The sequence below is a fragment of the Crotalus tigris genome, unplaced genomic scaffold (genome assembly GCF_016545835.1).
Source record: "Crotalus tigris isolate CLP2741 ecotype Arizona unplaced genomic scaffold, ASM1654583v1 scf7180000017536.10889498, whole genome shotgun sequence".
NCBI lineage: Eukaryota > Metazoa > Chordata > Lepidosauria > Squamata > Viperidae > Crotalus > Crotalus tigris.
Genome location: NW_024096460.1, coordinates 8116532 through 8135835, shown reverse-complemented (window position 1 = coordinate 8135835; position 19304 = coordinate 8116532). Strand labels below are relative to the sequence as shown.

Sequence of the window (19304 nt, the reverse complement as noted above, 5' to 3'; positions counted from 1 at the left end):
ACTGTCACTCAACTTACACCTCGCAGGGTCCCCAATCCGGATGACCCTGGAGTGAAGAAAATAAAACGAGAGCTCCTCACTGACCAATGGTTCAAAGATAATCAAGCGTCCCTAACATGCAGGGATGGCTTGGCTTACAAAGGGGGGAAGTTATATTTGCCAGAAGCGCTCCGTCTAAATGCTCTCAAACACAGCCACAATGTAAAGCAGGCTGGACACTTTGGATATTTGAAAACCCTACACCTCACCCGCCGGCAATTTTGGTGGCCGGGGCTGAAAAAGGATGTGGAAAACTTTGTAAAAAGTTGTACTGTATGTGCTACAATGAAAAGAATCCCGGGGAAAACTCCTGGGTTACTGCAACCCGTGGCAGACCCTTCTCAACCCTGGGAAGAAATAGCTAAGGACCTTATAGTGGACCTACCTGAAAGTAGGGGAAATTACAGTACTTGGTACAATGGAAGGGATACCCATTGTCTGAAGCCACCTGGGTGAAATCTAGTGAAGTGAACGCTGACAGATTGATCAAAAGGTTTCATGTGAAACACCCCAGCAAACCGAAAGATAACCCTTAACATATGCTTTTGTTTACTTTACAGGTTCTGTCCTTCTTGTAAGGGGGGCCGGATGTCAATGCTGCAAATACTGTATATTCTTGCTTTGACAATATGCAAAACTGTTTGGCATTTATTGGGTTAATACTTAGCTTAGACTGGGCGGGGGAAAAAGCCCGGGAAAGAAAGAGGAAGTAAACGTTTGACCTTCTCACTAATTGGATAATGTGACCTGTGACTGCATGAGAAGGGAGGGGTTGAGCAAGGAAAGCTTGATGCCAGCGACCGGAAGTTCAGATTCTGGCATCAACTAGTCCAATGGTGACCGGCATAATTTGTAGCTCTGCAAATAAAGACTTTAGGAAACATGCCTGAAAGTTCTTTGAAGTGCTTCATTAGTCGGAACTTGTGACACCAACAACACTGGTATTCTCAAATGTTGATGGTGGGGATTATAACCTTGTAACTCTAGTGAGGAGAGAAGCTGGCATGAAGACTGGAAGTTGAGCTCAATGTTGGGGAATCTATATTTTTCAGACTCAGTTACCCATCTGTGATACCTAGGCTGAATCACTGCACCAGCTGATGCCACCCTTCCTTACTTCCTGGCCCCTGGCCATTCTAATTGGGCATGGCTTCCAGTGTGGTCAAAAACGACTTCTTATCAATTAGCCATTTGAGTGTGCTTATTGCTCTAAAAGTATCCATAGCCAAAGCAGGATAGCTTTAATACATTTTCCAAAGGAAAACACTCCTTTCTTGCCTGATCACCTTGATCCTATTTCAGCTTGGACCCAAGACAGAAGCTCCTTAATGACCAGTAAGTAAGCTGTCTCAGGGTTGGGACTGTGATTCCTTCCTTCCTTCCTTCCTTCCTTCCTTCCTTCCTTCCTTCCTTCCTTCCTTCCTTCCTTCCTTCCTTCCTCCCTCCCTCCCTCCCTCCCTCCCTCTTATAAAAATGTCCTATTCGCAGTTTGTGTAACTTTGGATAAAGTGCATCATTAAAATTAAAAAATAAATAAAATAAAAGTAAGTAAAATATAAAATATAGTCGATGCAACAAAACACAAGCATAGCTGAGGCGGACTATAACAAATTCTTTCACAACAAAATAGGGTTATCTATCATCTTGGCTGAACACAAGGAGAAGGGCATTAATAGATAACACCCTATTTTCATGGAAGAAAATTCCATAGTTTATCAGCTTATTTACTGATTTATTCATACATAGATACAGGTAGTTCTTTGACTTGTGACCATTAATTCAGCAACTGATCAAAGTTACAAATGTGCTGAAAAACTGAACTTACAATCTATGCTGTTCCAGCATCCCCAAGGTAACATCAAAATCTGGGTGCTTGGCAGTCTACCTGCACTAATGACCACAGGGGTGCTCCAACTCTCCCCATTCACTTATCTCCCCCACCCCCACCCTTTGGTTGCCCTGCACTCACTCTTGCAAGCAGCACCATGATTATACAATTACATAGCAGCACCATGATTATACAATTACATAGCTCTGGGGTTATTTGCCATATTTCAGGAAGCTACAGCTGTCCTAGCTCATCTCCACTGGGGTTTTCTTTTTTCCCTCTAACTCCTGATGAGCTGGGCCCAGCTTGGCACACTGTGGTCTAGCTTTTTGGAAAAGAGGTATTTTGGCTTGCTACTATTCAGGGACTGCTTTTCATTTTTTATCCCCTGCAGACAAAACCCAGTCCACCCCAGCAGCCAGGCCATGCATGCCTTGTAAGCAGCTAGAACAAAAAAAGTGATGAAGAACTGGTGGGGGCGGGGGGGGGGTTGAAGCTTTCCAACTAAACAGTTCTGGGGCTATTTGCTGCAATGTGGGGTGGAGGGCAAGAAAAGGGCAGAGATGGGAGGGGAAGATAGGAAGTTGGAAGCAGCCCACTATATTACTGAAGCTTGGGACAGGAAGAGACCAAGCCTGGGATGGCTTGGAATGGGATAGATACTTAGCTAATGATTGATAAAATTCACTTAGTTGCCGAGATTGTGGTTGCTAAGTAAAATAGTTGTGTGACATCTTGCTTTTCAGTCACAGTGACTTATGGTGGCAAACCTGTCCCAACTATGTTCAAAAGTCCAGGAGTACTTGTGTATGAATGCATACATATACAGTAGTATAGAGGCCACCTGATTCCCAACAACCCTGGGCAGCCAAAAAACAAGCAGCCATAAAGAACATGAAGACAAAAAAAAAATACTTTTTGAAAACCATCTAACCATCACCCTGTCCCAAAGCCTGAGAGAACAGTAAGCATTTAATAATCTTCCTGCATGACCTCAGGATGGCACCATCCAGATCTCTACAACTGTAGAAAGCAGCAACTCCACAGCACAGCTTTCACATGGTTTCTGGGTCCCAGTAGACAAGGCCCAAGGATAGGATCCAAAGCATATTGAATGTGCCTGATATCACTAGATGGACAAAAACAACTGGAAATAGTACCACAGACAACAACCAGGCCCAGCCTATGAAGGACTTTATAGCTGATAACCAGGACCTTGAGTTGTACTTGAAAGTCAATCAGTAACTAGTAAAGCTCATGAAACAGTTGGGTCACATGGGCATACTGAGGCATGCCTGTTACTACCCATGCCTCTGAATTCTAAATGAACTGTAGCTTCTGAGTAATTTTCAAGGGAAAGCCTTATACAGTGTGTTACAGTAATCGAATTGTGAAATCATTAAGCCATGAATGACTATCTGAAGGACCGCCTAGTCCAGGAAAGGATACAAGTGGCACACTAGATGTATCTATAGAAGGATTTACTTAGCTGCAGCTTCCATTTGCAGGAGCTGTAAATTCAAGATGACCCTAAGATTACATACCAGTTTGATGAACACATGCAGTCCCATCCAAAACCAAAGATGGAAGATCCCCAGGCCCAGGGAGCCCAAAGTCTTAGGACAGGATTTAACCTAAGTGTATTCCTTTTCCATCCAGTTCTGCACAACTTTCACATACTGGGACAGAAACTTGACAGCATCAACTTGCTTGTCCTGGAATTTAGATGCATTTTGGGGTATATGTACTGCACTGATGATACTTGACTCTGAACTGACCTCACACAGCATTTCTATGTATATGTAAATAAAAGAGTGACATTTGAGATGCTGTGGACTAACTGAACTAACAATACACATAGAAGAGAGAAGCATAGCAAAACAGTGCCCCCACTCAAGCTTTGCAGCTAGTCTAAAAGGATACCATGATCACCTGTATCAAAAACCACTGAGAAATCAACGAACAGAAGGATGAATCCACTACCCCATCTAATTTTGCCACAGATTATCAACAAGCATGACCAAGGCTGTCTCTGTGCTGTAACCTGCCTGAAATGAGCCCAGACAATTTGTCTTCTCCTGGATCCTCTAGAGCTGAAGCCCCACTTACCAAGTACATCTTGGTTCTCCAAGGAGTTGCAAGATATGAAGAGCCAAAAGAGATGCCTGGAACACTAAGGGTGGAAGATTAAAAGCTGGAGACTGAGAAGAAATTGTCCAGGGTTTTGATGACTTCTTGAAGAAAAGACACACCAGTGGAAAACCTTCCCCCTCAAAGAAGCAGGTATTGCAGGTCACCTCCTGGGCTTTTGACCAACCAGGAAAAATATGAATCTAACAAATAGGTAGCTGAACTCAGAGTTCAGGGGATCCTGGCCACTTCTTCAGCAGTGAGAACCACAAAAAAATCCTCTGGGACTCCACCTAAATATCTCCACTGGACCTGTCCAACTGGAGTCCAACTCTGAGTAAATCTGAATGATTTTATCCGCCAGATAGCAAAATGGTTCTTAAAACAGCATATCGGCCTTATTCACATTCAATCAGACTTGCTCCTAATTTTCTACCACTAGTGCTTCAGGCATTTCTTCTGGTACTTCATCAACTGCACTGCAGGAATGATGCATAGGGACAGTCAGCAAAGGAGCAATCCAATTCAGGACCTCAGCTATTTACCTGTTCTAGCTGAACTGCAGCCATATCCTCATGGAAAATCCCAAGGTCCCTCTGTAACCTATCCAGGTCCCAGAATTTGTGAAGAATTACTTCCTTTAATTGGAAAACTCCAGTTAATTTTACAAGAAGTTTCTGGCAATTTTATTTCCTATATAATCCCCAGAAACTAATGAACTAAGTTGCTGGGCAACCAGCCAAGACTTCAGCAGCAGATCAGAATTTTTTAAAAAATGATCTTTCAAAAGTGTGAAATTACCAGCTATGTGGCATGCAACAAAAAACTTTCTAGAAAAGCAACAACTCATTACCTTGACAGTCTAGTGCTCTTTTTATTTGTATACACTCTAAGGCAGGGGTGTCAAACTGCTAGCCCACGGGCCGGACGCATCACAAGAAAACCACGCCCATCCCATTGCAGCAATGGGGGAAAAGTTCTGGTATATCACGTGACGTCGCGAATTTGACATGTCTGCTCTAAGGCAATACATGATTTTATTGGCATATTAATATGAATGATTTCATTTAAAATATCCACTTTTAGCAAGTGAACTGGCTTGTTCATTTGCTAACACCAAAGATAAGGAAAAGCAGATATCATCAGATATCATCACTTTGTAAAAGCAATATTGTCGGATAGGTTGATTAGGGAATTGATGCTAGCTAAGTCAGGAGAATGGTACTCTGATGTTTCCTCTAATTTCATAGCAACTGTAGTTATTACTTTTACACCACACTGTTGATAATTTATCTCTTACTAGATATGCAAATATATATGTATTGGCCTGGGTCAGATATATAAGTGTTATTACTTTAATTCTTTTGTTATAATCTATTACATTTTGAATTACAAGCTTCTCAAGGTAAATATGCATGTACAGTATGTATGCATGTACCTATGAATGTATGTATCATATTTATATGGCTGCCTATCTCATGAAATGTGACTCTGAGTAGTATGCAATCAAACCATAAAATCAACCTTTTTAAAAAAACTGAACAAATATAAAAATAAAAATTATTATTAAAAGGCTTAGGAGAAAGCATCAGATACCATAAGCAATGGAACCACCTCATCAGATCACCATTCCCTTGTGACCCACAGGCCTGTTGACACAACCAGGATTTGAGGGACTTCTGGAAGTCCCGTCAGTAGAGATAGAGGCAGTCTCACTTTGGGGATGAAGTTTCACGAGTAGGTGCCAGAGCAGAAAAGGTCCATTTCCTGGATCCACCAGATGTAACTCTTTGGCAGAAGGGCCAAAACATACCTTTTCTTCAGGACCTCATGGGATGGGCAGATGTAATGTTTGCTCAAATGAACTGATCCCCATGGCATGAAGGGTTTTAAAGATCAAAACAGCACCTTGAATTGGACCCTGAAGCAGTCAATGCAGCAGATGGGACAGGCATGTAACATGTGCCACTCTAGGGCACACAAAACTGCTCACTCCACCACCTTCTGTATTAGCTGAAGCTTCCTGATACTTTTCAAGGATAGCCCTATGTATTAGATAGACATTAAAATAGTCTATCCAGGACACAAGTGAACATGAGCAGAGCTCCCTGTTCAGGAACAGATGCAACTGCAACATAATACAAAGCTGTACAAAGACTTCCTAACCATAACTGCCAACTATTCTTTGAGCAAGAGTCATGAGTCTAGGAGGACCTCCAAGATCAGCCCTGGTCTGTCTGGTGCAGTACAATGCTACCCAGTACCAAAACTGACAGGCCCCATAAAAAATCAGAGCCATTCAAACTTGCCAGGATTAAGTTGAAGCTAGTTATTTCCCAGTCAGATCCCCATAGCCTCCAGGCACTTGGATATGATATCAATAGCATTGCTTACGGGGCAGAAATGTATAATTGGGTATTATCAGCGTACTGATAATACCTCACCCAATGGTGACAGGTAAGCTCACTCAGCAGCTTCAGAGTAGAAATTGAATAGGCACTAATAGAACAGAGGTCCCCAACCTTTTTGGTTTGGCGGCCAGGAAAGGGAGGCAGGCACTGTTACGCATGCACAAATTGGGCAGTTCTAGCACCATCAGGAAGCTCAAGGTGTGCTAGCGCCAACAGGAAGCTCAGGGCAGTGCTAGTGCTGATGGAATGCCCAGGGATGGGGCGGTGCTAGCACCAGCGGGATGCTCGGAGCGACGCTAGTGCCGGTAGGACACTTGGGGCAGGATGGTGCTAGCGCCGGCGGAATGCTCGGGGCGGTGCTAGTGCGAGTGTGGGGGATGAGTGCACGCACACACGTGTGCACTGGCCATCCTTTAATGTGTCCCGGTGGCCAAGAAACTATGGCCCAGTAGTGGGCTACAGCCCACAGGTTGGGGATCCCTGTAACAGAGCACTGAGCCTATGGTACCTCACATAATAAGAGTGGAGGGCAGAATTTCTCCCCCCCTTCACCACCAACTGTATCTACTCCAGAGAAAGGAGAACCAAGACAATAGAGTGCTGCCCACCCCCAATCCCTAGACCTAGTACAGAAGAATACCATCAAAGGCTGCTAAGAGGTCATGGACCATTCCTGTCCAGCTCTTGCTACCTAAAAGCATGTCTAATGCTATTTTCATCCCATACTCAGACCTTAATGCTGACTAAAAGGATTGAGATGACTTATAAATATTATTAAATAAACAAACAGATGCTTATACCGCATTAAATTTATCAGCCTTGATCTCATAAGACCTTTGCCTATCTTTGATAGCGTTTTTTAACATGTCCAGCTACCTGGTCATATTGGACTATTTAGAATTTTGAATTATATATCAGCAATACTTACAAGGTAATATGTTGGGGTATCTGTTTTTATCTCTGTTTTCCTCTTTGTTTGCCATCTCAAGTGATCCTTGCAAATATCCAGGTGGCAATGACTATAGAAAATATAAATTGTTTGACTTCAAATAGCAATCAATAACAGAGTTGATGGTTAAAATACATTTTTATACTTCATAAAATTTTATATTATCTATATCAGAATATTAAATGTCATACATACATCCTTAAAGTCATCTCAAAAATTACTGAATGCACCAAGTGAGGAACAAACTCTATTCCTACACTAGATAGTCCTTTATTTTTTTTTTGCTGTTTTTTTTCTTGTGTGATACAGACTTCTTATCTGAAAATAACTGAGGCCTTAACCACTACACAAAACTAGCTTTTCTCACTACTGAGTTAAGGAGCTACCCATGATTCATGCAGGCTGTAACCACTGCAACCTTTATCCTTCCTCTAAAGAAGATAGTTCCAAATCACTGCTGAATGGTATTGATTCACTGAGTCAGTGTTTCCCAAACTTGACAATTTTTAGGCATGTGGACTTCAACTCCCAGAATTCCACAGCCAGCGTTGCTGGGAGTTGAAGTCCTCATGCCTTAAAATTGTCAAGTTTGGGAAACACTGCACTGAGTGAAGCCAATCCAGACTTCATAGACAAGAGAGCTGACTTTATCTTCTGGCTTTGTGTCACCAGGCAACAGGGAAAACATCAACCAATCGTAACACTGAAGCCAGAATGAAGGAGGCCTGATTTCTCAACTCTGCCTGGCCTTCTTTGAAGGATTGTTTGTCTGCTTCTCAGCACAGACCCCCTGTGAGAATTAGCTCACTTCATATTCAAAAATTAATATAAACTCAAAATTAATTCAATAAATTCAAAACCACACAGAAAGATACCAAAGCAGAAATATCCCTCAAAAGAAGAGAAAGATATTTCCAAGATCCTGCATCTGGTTAAGTCTTATAAAGTGGGAGAACGAAAACTGATAACTTGAAGACCTGACACTAATAAACAACAAATGCAATTCTGTCAGAAAATTACTGTGTATAATTTCAAATTTAATTTGCACCTAGCATACTCTTGGCCAATCCCTATATCAAGATCTGAGCAAACACACAGGCCACTCAGTATAACCAGGAGAGGCAAAGGGAGACAGGAGGAGAGGGAAGGGGGAGGAGAATTAATTCACAGATTCATTTTCCTCATGAGATATAATAATGGAGCTCTGCTGTCTTTCTGTTGACGCCTGGAGAGAAACTGGTTAAAAAAAAACGAACAAAATGGGAGGATGGTCATGAAAGGGAACTCAGAAAGAAAAGTGCTAATGAAAGCAGAAAATTATGGGAGGGAAAAAAAGGCTGATCTGAAGCTGGATAATGATGGTAGGGTGAATTAACCTGCCCATCCCTTCCCAAATACAATTCAGATGACACCCACAATAAGTCAGATGACCTTTCACATTTTGCACATCTTGAAGCTGCGGCAAGAGAGTGTTAACTTTAAATCTGAGACATCTAATTATAAATTACAGCTATTTCACTCAGCGAGAGCTTAGGATAAACTGCAGGTGAGGATCAGGTTCTATAAATACTTCTTGGTTGTTTAATGGAATAAAATGCAACCCGTAAACTACTTACTCTATTATTATATATATCTCACAGAATTGAATTACATAGGTCCAAGTTAGACAGGACAGAATTTATGTTGTTTTTCTACAACTAGTAAATGTCAATTTACAAATAAATGTTGTATTTCTACAACTGATTTTATAAGAACTTAGGGTATTTTGATGGAGACTTACATTAATCTACTTTAACCCATTTATATTACTGCTAAACTGATCAGAATCTCTCTCTATTGATCATATGCTATTTGCAATACGAAGGAAGATCACCCTTTGGTCTTACTGCAAATACAATAACAAAAGTGAGTGTATATAGACGTTTGAAAACCCTAATAAAATAATAAGGGGAACAAAGCTTATAACTTATATAGAGAGAGCAGGGCTTTTCAATCGGTGGTATGCATACCACCGGTGGTACTTTAGCACATGGTAGATGGTACACAAACCCTAGCCAAGTGTAGCGGGGGACAGAACGAGGTAAAACAGTGCTGCACAGGACTGAAGGAGATCAGCTGGAGCTGCACACCTCAACAGAAACCCCAGGATCTATGCAAGCGGCTGCATGCTGATTGGAGTTTCCGGCGCACCCAGAAGAGAAAAGGAGGAAGAGGAGGGTGGAGAGAGGAGAAGCTATAAAAGGAGCAGGTTTTGGTGGGAGAGGAAGAAAAAAAAACACAGAGAAAGAGAGAGAAGAGTCTTTTGTTAGCAAAGTGGTGAGGAGAGAGCATGCGGCCTTTGTGAGCAAAGTGTGAGTGACTGAAAGAGTGAGCGAGGAGCTTTTGTGAGCAAAGTGTGAATGAGTGAGAGAGCAAGGGAGAGGCTTTTGCGAGCTGAGTGAGTGAGCAAGCGAGAGGCTTTTATGAGCAAAGTGTGAATGAGTGAGAAAACAAATGAGAGGCTTTTGAGAGCTGAGTGAGTGAGCAAGCGAGAGGCTTTTGCAAGCAAAGTGTGAATGAGCAAAGTATGAATGAGCGAGTGAGAAGCTTTTGCGAGCTAAGTGAGACAGTGAGAGGCTTTTGCGAACAAAGGGAGAGTGAGCAAGCGAGTGATGGGCTTTTACAAGCAAAGGGGGAGGGGGAGCCTTTGTGAGTAAAGGGTGAGAAAAAAGAGAAAAGTGAGAGGGAGAAGGGAAAAAGAAAAGAAAAGGAATTGACTTCTGACTTGCTCTGTTGCAGTAGAAGGAAGCATTAACATTGAATCTCAACTTTTTACTTTTCCCTAATATTATAAACAAATGAATCTAACCAGTAAAGCCCAACACCCCCCCCCTTTTTAGTCAAGTTTTTGATACCTTGCTAAGACTGGTGGTATTCAAATATTGTTATGTCCTAAAAGTGTACAATCTGTGAAAAGGTTGAAAAGCCCTAATATAGAGCCTCTCTGTGAGGAAGATGGACAGTTAAGAGTTTGATTGATAAATAAATAATCCTGGTCTTAATCATCATTAGGTTTAAATCAGATGTGCACTTTGAAGAATTTTCTTTGAAACCAGCACAGACGAGACTGTAGATTTAATGTCTACTAGCGAATAAGGAAGTCTCTTATATAGGTTACATTCTGTTGCCACAACATAAATGTGTCATATTTGTTGCTTCAATATGTATTCTTGCTTTGGCTTTGCAATTTTTTTTTTCTTTAAACAGAAAACAGTCACACACACCCCCCTCTCTCTAACACACACACACACACACACACACACACACACAGAACATAAAATAAATAACTGAAACTATAATATTACTATAATATACTATATATTATTTTGATACTCTGGTTTTCCTTAATTTCACTTCAATCTATTTGGCAAAAATAAAAGTAAGAAGTGAGCTTTTATGGGAGCTTTAAAAAATTACTTTATCTTTTGAGCATTTTCTTTTCCTTTGCATAACCAAACAAATTGTGTAAAACTGGAAAACTGAACTTCCCTTTTTTATGTGAGGCAAGGAGATTTTTTTAAAGGCTTGTTTCTATTTCAATATTTCTCCAGAAAGTCGCTTGAGAAACAAACACAAAACAAGCATAAAATTAACTTTCACACCCATTTTAAGGATGACCATTTTCAATGTAGATTCGCATTTTTGTCTTTTCCTAACGTATTTAGCCACACAACTCAATATACTAACATTAATTCAGACTTGAAAAGGCAAGTTTTAAACACGTAATCATAATTGCTGACATACAGTCCTGCTAATTACGAAGCTGCATTCTAAAGGGCATGATTCCATGCCTGGAAGTTTAATTGGCAACCTTTTCACCTATATAAACTTAAAATGAATCTAAACATGTGATCATCATGGCTACATCACAGAACTGCTGAAACGAACCAGAACTGAAGGTAAGTTCACTTTTATGGAACTGGCCTTCAAAAGCCAGAGAGAGATTATCTATCAGTTATTTTCCAGCCCCACAACCCTCTTCATGCAGCCACCATGCAGCAGGAAGCAAAAAATATATTATGAACTCTGGCTGAAGTGAGACATTATATTTAACAAGTTTTTAATCAATCCTTCTTAACTTGGTGCCCTTGAGAGTTTGGGGCTTCACCCTCACTATTTCCAGCTTCCATGAGAGGGAGATTGAAACGGGATAGCTCTGTTATGGTTATCTCTCTTCTCCATTAGGTGTCTTTAAAAAGTACTTACTATTTCTTTTTTTGTAAATAGTTCCTAGAAGAAGGCAAAAGTAGAGAGCCTATTGCCTTCCAGATGTTTAGGTCCACAACTCCTACAATTGCTTGCTATTGGCCTCTCTGGCTAGGGCTGATGAGAGGTAGTTATCAAACGTTCTGCCACTATAGTAAAAACTGAATGGCTTTTAAAAGGCAGAGCTTATAATTCTGGAAAGAAGCAGGATTTATAAATATGAAAGTAGCGAAGTATAGGAGAGACTAACTAGTTTCACATAATGAGTTAACATCCCTGTTTTATTGAAATAAACCACAAAGGTTAGGTTTAAGATTTAAACCATGGTTTTCAAATCTGAATGTTTGGGTCTAAATAACACATTAAGGAAGAAGCAGTTATATTGCATTATTATTTCAGTATGAATCTTTCCTTTATCATCTGGTTTTAAATGTTTTGGAATAGTTATGAGGTTCACATAACCTTAATTCCCAAGACTAAAATTTAAGGATTTTGTAAAATGTAACAGTTCCTGGCGGTCAGACATCATATATTATTATAGATAGTAATAATATAGATTATTACTCATGATAATGTAAAACATCTGGAAACATGTCAACCAATTTGCCACTTAGCTGAATAGCAGCAAGATATAGGATTGGAAATCTCATTTCCCAAAAAAGTAGAGACCCCTTAAAACTCCGATTTTGTTAATAATAGATATAATAAGAGTTTACACAGCATAGGAGAGTGCAATATCTAAACAATCCCAGAGCATGAAACCGATAAATACAAAAGCAACTTTTATTCTTCATTGAAAAAAATAATTTGTTCATTTTATTTGCAATCTTTCATTTAAGAAAACCAAAATGAAGTAACAAAATAAGGCAACCCACATTAAATTCTTCCCGGAACAACTTCCCATCATCAGCTGCTCTTATCCGGATTTCATCTTCCAAGAGCTCTACTGGAATAGGAAAATACTTCCTTGGGCCAGAAGGAGACTGTCTGAGAAGCATCACCCTCTGCTGTTCTGTCAAAAGGAGATGAAAGAACACTGTATCTATGTATTTATATATCATGTTTCTAAATACCCACCTCTCTCAGAGAGGGACTCTGGGTTGTGTCCAGTCTAATCAATATATAGAAAATATATACAATTAACATTAAAATGTGAAAATTATTTTAAGTTTATTTTTAATTATGATTATGACATTATAAAATTTCAAAAAAGGTTTTTAAAAATCCAAGATAGCCACAGCATTAATTAATACAGGCAGGGGGACTCTCACAGGGCCAGCCAGCCTCACAGGTGCGTGGTCTTCTGTGCCCCTCTTGGCAAGGTCACAGAGCCAAGTTTTGATTCTTTTGCAGAAGGCCAGGAGAGTGGGGTGTTGCCTCACCTCTGTGGGCAGGATGTTACATAATGTAGCGGTAATGCCAGAGAAGGCTCTTTTCCTAGGTCCAGCTAATTGAAATTCTTTGACTGATGGATCTGCAGTATATCTTCCATGATTGATTGAGTGAGATGGGCTGATATAATGGGGTAAAGTCAGGTAGGTAGCCTGGTGCCAATGCCAGGTGATGACCAACAGCTTGAACTGCACCTGGAAACAAACTGGTACCCAGTGCAATTCATGGAGGAAGGATGTTTTATGTGACCTTCAATGGGCACCCAATACGGCTCACGCAGCCTCATTCTGTAGCAGTTGAAGCTTTTCAGGAGTAGCCCCATATAGAGTGCATTGCAATAATCCAGTTGGCTGTATTATATGCATAGCCAAAAAGCAATGTACATTTTACTTCCATTATATACTTAAAAAACCCTTAAAAATAAGACCACATCTGTACAGCTAATATAGATGGAAAACTTCACAACAATTACTAGTTTTACTAACTTTAGAGCCATGGTGGCACAGTGATTAGAATGCAGTACTGCAGGCTAACTCACTGCTCACTCCAGATTCAAGGAATCAAGGTTGACTCAGCCTTCCATCCTTCCGAGTCCAGTAAAATGAGGACCCAGATTGTTGGGGGCAATATGCTGACTCTGTAAACCACTTAGAGAGGGCTATAAACTACTATGAAGTGGTATATAAGTCTAAGTGCTATTACTATTTACAGTCTTTTCAAATCCATTTTTTCTGAAAATGGATTTTAAAATGACAGACTCCAAGAATGATGTAGAAAAGGATTATATAAGGGATTTACATCTGAAAGTCCCAATAACTAAAGAGGACATATAAATAATAAATCAGAAGAATGATTTAGAAAGTTTTCTTATTCTGGATTTACAAAAGGAATGTTTTAAAGTATGAAGCTGATAATGCAAGAAATACATGTGTTATTGTACTGTATTGTTACATGAAGAAATTAGCTGGGGGGGTTAAAATGTGTTCAAGAGTGTTCAGCATGTACAGAAACTAACTCAATTTTCTTTGACCTTCTTCCTTTATATGTTAATTCATATATTTCTTTAGAGTTGTTATGTTTTCATTTGGTTCCTTATTTAAATAATTATGAAAACTGACTTCATGAAAATTTACATACAAAATTAGTTCTACATCTACCACATATTTAAATGAAATTCCTGAAATTATAACTTAATACAATGCAATGTTTTAAAAAAGATCTTTCTGAATCAAATTGTACTATAAATGCAAACATTAATATGTGAACAAAAATATGTGAACATAGTATGTGAACAAATCTTCTCTAAAGTGTAATAGTTATCTAATACACGAACAACTGAATAACCAACCCTGTAAAACTTATTTGCTTCCCCTTTCAACATTACATTATAAAAAGAAGTAAATCATATACAGTTAAATAAAGAAATAATTACCTTGCTCTTCTAAGATTCCATTTGGCATTTTTTTATCAGTAGAATTTACAACCGCTTTTCTGTGTCTTCGGAACCTTAATAAATATAAGAAGCATTTAGAAGACCACAGTATAGGTCTCAAGATAGTAAATAAGTAACACAAATATTCTATATTATGGCTCACAAACCAAGTAATTCTGGAGAAGGATCTTCGAATCATTTTTTTCGAATTATAAATGTTATATTGTAGTTGATGCACAGAAATTGTGTGTAACATCCTCCATCCACTACACTGATTAATGTGGGAAACTACAGACAGCACAGCTGTGGCTATGCAACTTTCATTTCCTTAAGAGATCACATGGTAACAAGAAATGACTAGTTCCACATCAAGAGTCTGATTCATACATACCTGAAGAAATAGCCAGCTAAAATAATTAAAATTATGAAGACTAAAATCAGGATCAGCATTGAAGTCAGTAAATGTGATGGCTGACCATTTTCTCTTGGGGGATCTAAAAATCAAAAACAGAAACATGAGCTGGTGCTAAATTACCAATTGATAACAAATAGAAAATTAGTGGAACAGAAGCATATAAATTATACATTGGATTTTGTAAATGATATTCTTCTGACACTACCAGATATAAAGGAAATTTAGTTTAAATATTTTAAAGAAACAAGTTAAAGCACTGAAATATTTTGGAGCTTTTTTTCTCATTAGAATTTATATGTACTGTATATACAGGTAGTCCTCGAATTATAGCCACAATCAGACCCAAAATTTCTGTTGCTAAGCAAAACAGTTAAGTAAATTTTGCCTCATTTTATGATCTTTATTGCTCCAGTTGTTAAGTGAATAACTGCAGTTGTTAAATTAGTAACACGGTTGTTAAGTGAATCTGGTTTCCCCATTGATTTTGCTGGTCAGATGGGTGCAAAAAGGGATTACATGACCACAGGACACTGCAACCATCATAAATGTGAACCAGCTGCCAAGTATCTGAATTTTGATCACCTGATTATGGGGATGCTGCCACTGTTGTAAGTATGAAAAATGGTCATGTCACTTTTTTCAGCATGACATTGTAACTATCGGGGACTATCTGTACAATGACAGATATCACTCTACCTCTACTTGCACTGGAGTACATGTAAAATCTGAACAAGCCAATGTAATATATGTTTTCATTCATTGCAGGCCAAAAACCAGAACTGTAGTTGAGGAAATTTGAAGAAGTAGAATGTAAGGAGAACACAACAATAATTCCCTATGCCCTGTTTCTGAATGAATGAAATAAGATGTCAATTTTGTCAAAACTATTAATAACCAGTTAAGCTCAATCATCAAATTATTTTTAAAAATTAAATGGGAATTAATGTTTCTTTCTAGTATCATCCTAAATCATGGTGTATTTAACTTCTTTTCTACAAAGGATAGGAAAAGTAGATATGATACAAGTCTAGACTGTAGTATAACATTTAAACAGTTCAATATTGCGAATGATCCCTCATGAGATTAATAGCAACTCAAGAAGAAGAAAGCAAAAATGAGTTATGGCAAAAGGAATAAAAAATAGTATAGTAATAACACATTTGTCACAATGATAACATGTTTTCAAAATATAGTAATACTCAGAAGATACTCTTCATGTCAAACTATGTCAGGATTTTTAACCCAACCTAAATATTTAAGTACAGAAGAAAATTAATTGTTTTTACCTCTGTTTATCTTTGTCTTTAGCAATCCTACAAATAATGCTTATTAGATGGATTCAGCTTAAATATGAAGTTGAAAAAAAAGTTTTTGTGCATTGTCAGATTTTTCCTGAACATGCTGATAATACATACCTCTCTTGCTTCTCAGAAATCTTATTTTGGCTATAATTTTGTCAATAATCACTAATTTCACTGTTCAAGGGAATGAATCTTTCTTAAATAAGATTTACTGTGGTGAATTTCTTTATTCATTATGTCAAACTACATAAGCCGTTGCAAATTATATATTAGAAACAATACTATGTGAAAATTGACATTATCTCATAAGGATTTTACTAATAACAAAGAACATCTTGCTCAATGAAAATGATAAGATAATTTTTTGAAAAGCATTTTGACCATTTTTTTTTGAACAGCATTCAAAAATATACCCATAAAAATGTTTGTAGAGTAGGGATTTTGTGAGATTTACAATGCTATTTCACTGAAAATCTGCTAAATGTAAATTTGAAAAAAAAATTATGCAAACTTTGCATTCATAAATTTCTCATTCCATAGTATGCTTTAAATGACAGTTCATTTTATACACTTCCTGTAATACAACATAAGGAAATGGTGTTCTCAAAATTACAGCTTTCAAGTCTTCGCCCCTCACCAAGATACAAAAGACAAGAATAGTAACAAAGCAACTCTAACAAAAGATACACTAGAAGTGCCCAGATGAATTGGGATCCATCAGATTTAAGATTTATTATTTTGCGTGACTTCAAGCAAATCAAAAGAAGCAAGAGATGAATTGAAATAAAAGTGCAAACTATATAACCGAGTGGGACATAGATAAAAAATCAAGCAAAGAGCAGAAATATGCAAACTAATTATCCTCTGAGATAGCATGAACACTTGGGTATTCCTGCAGGATAGAAACTGAAGCTGAAAGAAAAAGAGAAAGCAGAAAATTGAGGTCACATAAAACAATGCTTTGTGTATGAATGTATTCTGAGTTTAAGTAGTGCAACAATATTACATTTAATGTTCTTAATTTTAGATTTTATTTCCATGAACTACCACATTAAGATTAATCCTCTTTATTCTTAGTGTAATAGGAGTGAAAAATGTATTCTTTCTGCAACAGGCCAGTGAATAACGAAGCATCCCAAACAGGAAATCAGCAACACAAAATTTCCCCAGCAATTCTTTACCAATTACTATTTTGTTAGTTACAGCAAGATAAACCAGAATAGCAAACAGATAACCCTGTCACATTCAGCATCAAGATGTTGATGTTAAAACATTTCCAGAGGTAGCTTTATAAATCAAATCAAATAGAAACTGAACATTCCATTATTCCTGTTCTTAATATTTTACTGTTCTTAATATTTTACTGTTCCTGAAATAATTATTATACCATAGTTTACCAAAAATTAGACATATGATTTTTGGGGTCTTCCAAGTATGAGTAGTTTGGAGATATGTGGTTCAAATTTGGCTACAATTTTTTACAGTTATTTGTAATTACTTTTATGGCCATTTTGTGACTGGTATGCCCTCCCTTGGTAGTTGTTTTAGGGCACAGGTCGGCAACCTGCGGCTCCGGAGCCGCATGCGGCTCTTTGAGCATTCCCCTGTGACTCCCAGTCTCCTCTGCCTTTGCAGAGAGAGACAGAGAGAGGCAATTGCACTTCCCTGCTTCTCTCTCTCTCTCTCTCTCTCTCTCTCTCTCTCTCTCTCTCTCTCTCTCTGTGTGTGTGTGTGTGTGTAAAAAAGAGAGTGCACTTACATTAAGCTTTCTGAGCGGAGCTGCTCCCTTTGCTGCGTCTCTGCAGGAAGCAGGAAGCAGGAAGGGCAGGAGAGAGCTAGCTAGCCCAGCTAGGCTGACTCAGGAATTCTGGGAATTGAAGTCCATGAGTCATAAAAGAGACGAGGTTGCCTACCCCGGAGGTTGTTGGACAACAGCTTGAAGCTTGCCAGGTGAGCAGCAGATAGGAGGGGGGGAGAAAGAGAGAGAGAGAAAGAGAGAGGGGGGAGGGGGAGAGAGAGAGGGGGGGAAAGAGAGAGAGAAAGAAAGAGAGTGGGGGAAGAGGAGTGGCAGACCAAGGGCAGATAGAGAGGGAGAGAGACAGAGAGAGAGAGACCCTTTTGACATCTAAAATGAAGATAACACTGCATATATCCTTTTTTTACCTTTGTGTGTATGTAATTTTATTCTTTTAAAGCATTCTCTTGGCGACCATTGTTTTAATAGTATGGATATTCCCAATAGTCATATTTTTACTTTTTTTTTTTTTTTTGTGTGTGTGTGTGTGTGTGTGTGTGTATATATATATATATATATATATATATATATATATATATATATGCGTCTAAGAAAATTAAAAACGTGAACCCTGGGAGTGTTCATGGTGAGAAATAAAATGATCACCAGGGTAATAAAAACTATAAAATTTATTAAAAAGCGCCTAGCTTTCGCCGTCACCTGCCGGCATCCTCAGGGCTAGTGCGCCAGGGAGTGAGAGAGTCACTTTTATAGGTGTAGTGAAGTCTGCGCACGACTCCTCGACCTCGTCATCGGGCCTAAATAGGGTGACTGCGCACGATTGGTCTGTTCCTTTCTATTCATTTCAACTGCACGTTCATCCTCCTCCATCCTTCTTTCCCTCAATCTTAGGGTGGATGGGCAAATGTCTCTGTAATTACAATGGTCTCTATGTTTTAACCCTTCTCCCTCGGGGGTAGGTGGAAATACACATTTCATGTTTATTTTGCAATCCTCCTTCGTTTCATTCTTCCTATGGCAAGTTTTTCTTTTGGTTTTGGTGTTTTTATTTCTTATATGGATGTCATCTGGGTGATCCTGTAGGTCCTTTCGAGGTAGTTGTAATCCACTAATGGTCTGGGGCTGGGGGGAAAGCCGTTCAGTCACGGAGAGGGGGGGGGGCGGCTGCCGATCTCTCAATGCTGGGGAGTGGGTCCTTGGGGCGCATTATAGACTTACGAAGTCTATAATGCTTACAAAGTTGCCTGAGACTTACACCTCAGGCAACCACACGCGTTACTCTCCCCTACATTCACAACGTCTCAGAGGCCACTGCAAGGATTTTGGCACCGCACAAGATACAAGTGGCCCATAGACCCAACCAAACACTGCGGGCAGCTATAATGCGCCCCAAGGACCCACTCCCC

At 39.0% G+C, this 19304-nt stretch overlaps 1 protein-coding gene across 4 annotated transcripts in view; it reads right to left on the bottom strand.

The window, feature by feature from the left end:
- Positions 1-19304, bottom strand: part of PTPRE (protein tyrosine phosphatase receptor type E) — a 131132-nt gene that overhangs the window by 26453 nt on the left and 85375 nt on the right. For 3 of the 4 annotated variants that reach the window (XM_039345792.1, XM_039345631.1, XM_039345710.1), the window contains 4 exons: positions 14818-14920; positions 14427-14500; positions 12478-12614; positions 7337-7427 (listed from right to left, as the gene is read on the bottom strand). In XM_039345792.1, the coding sequence (XP_039201726.1) occupies positions 7337-7427; positions 12478-12614; positions 14427-14500; positions 14818-14920 (405 nt within the window). Of the gene's footprint in view, positions 1-7336; positions 7428-12477; positions 12615-14426; positions 14501-14593; positions 14715-14817; positions 14921-19304 lie in introns of those variants that run through there. The other variant, XM_039345869.1, reaches the window with a different exon arrangement.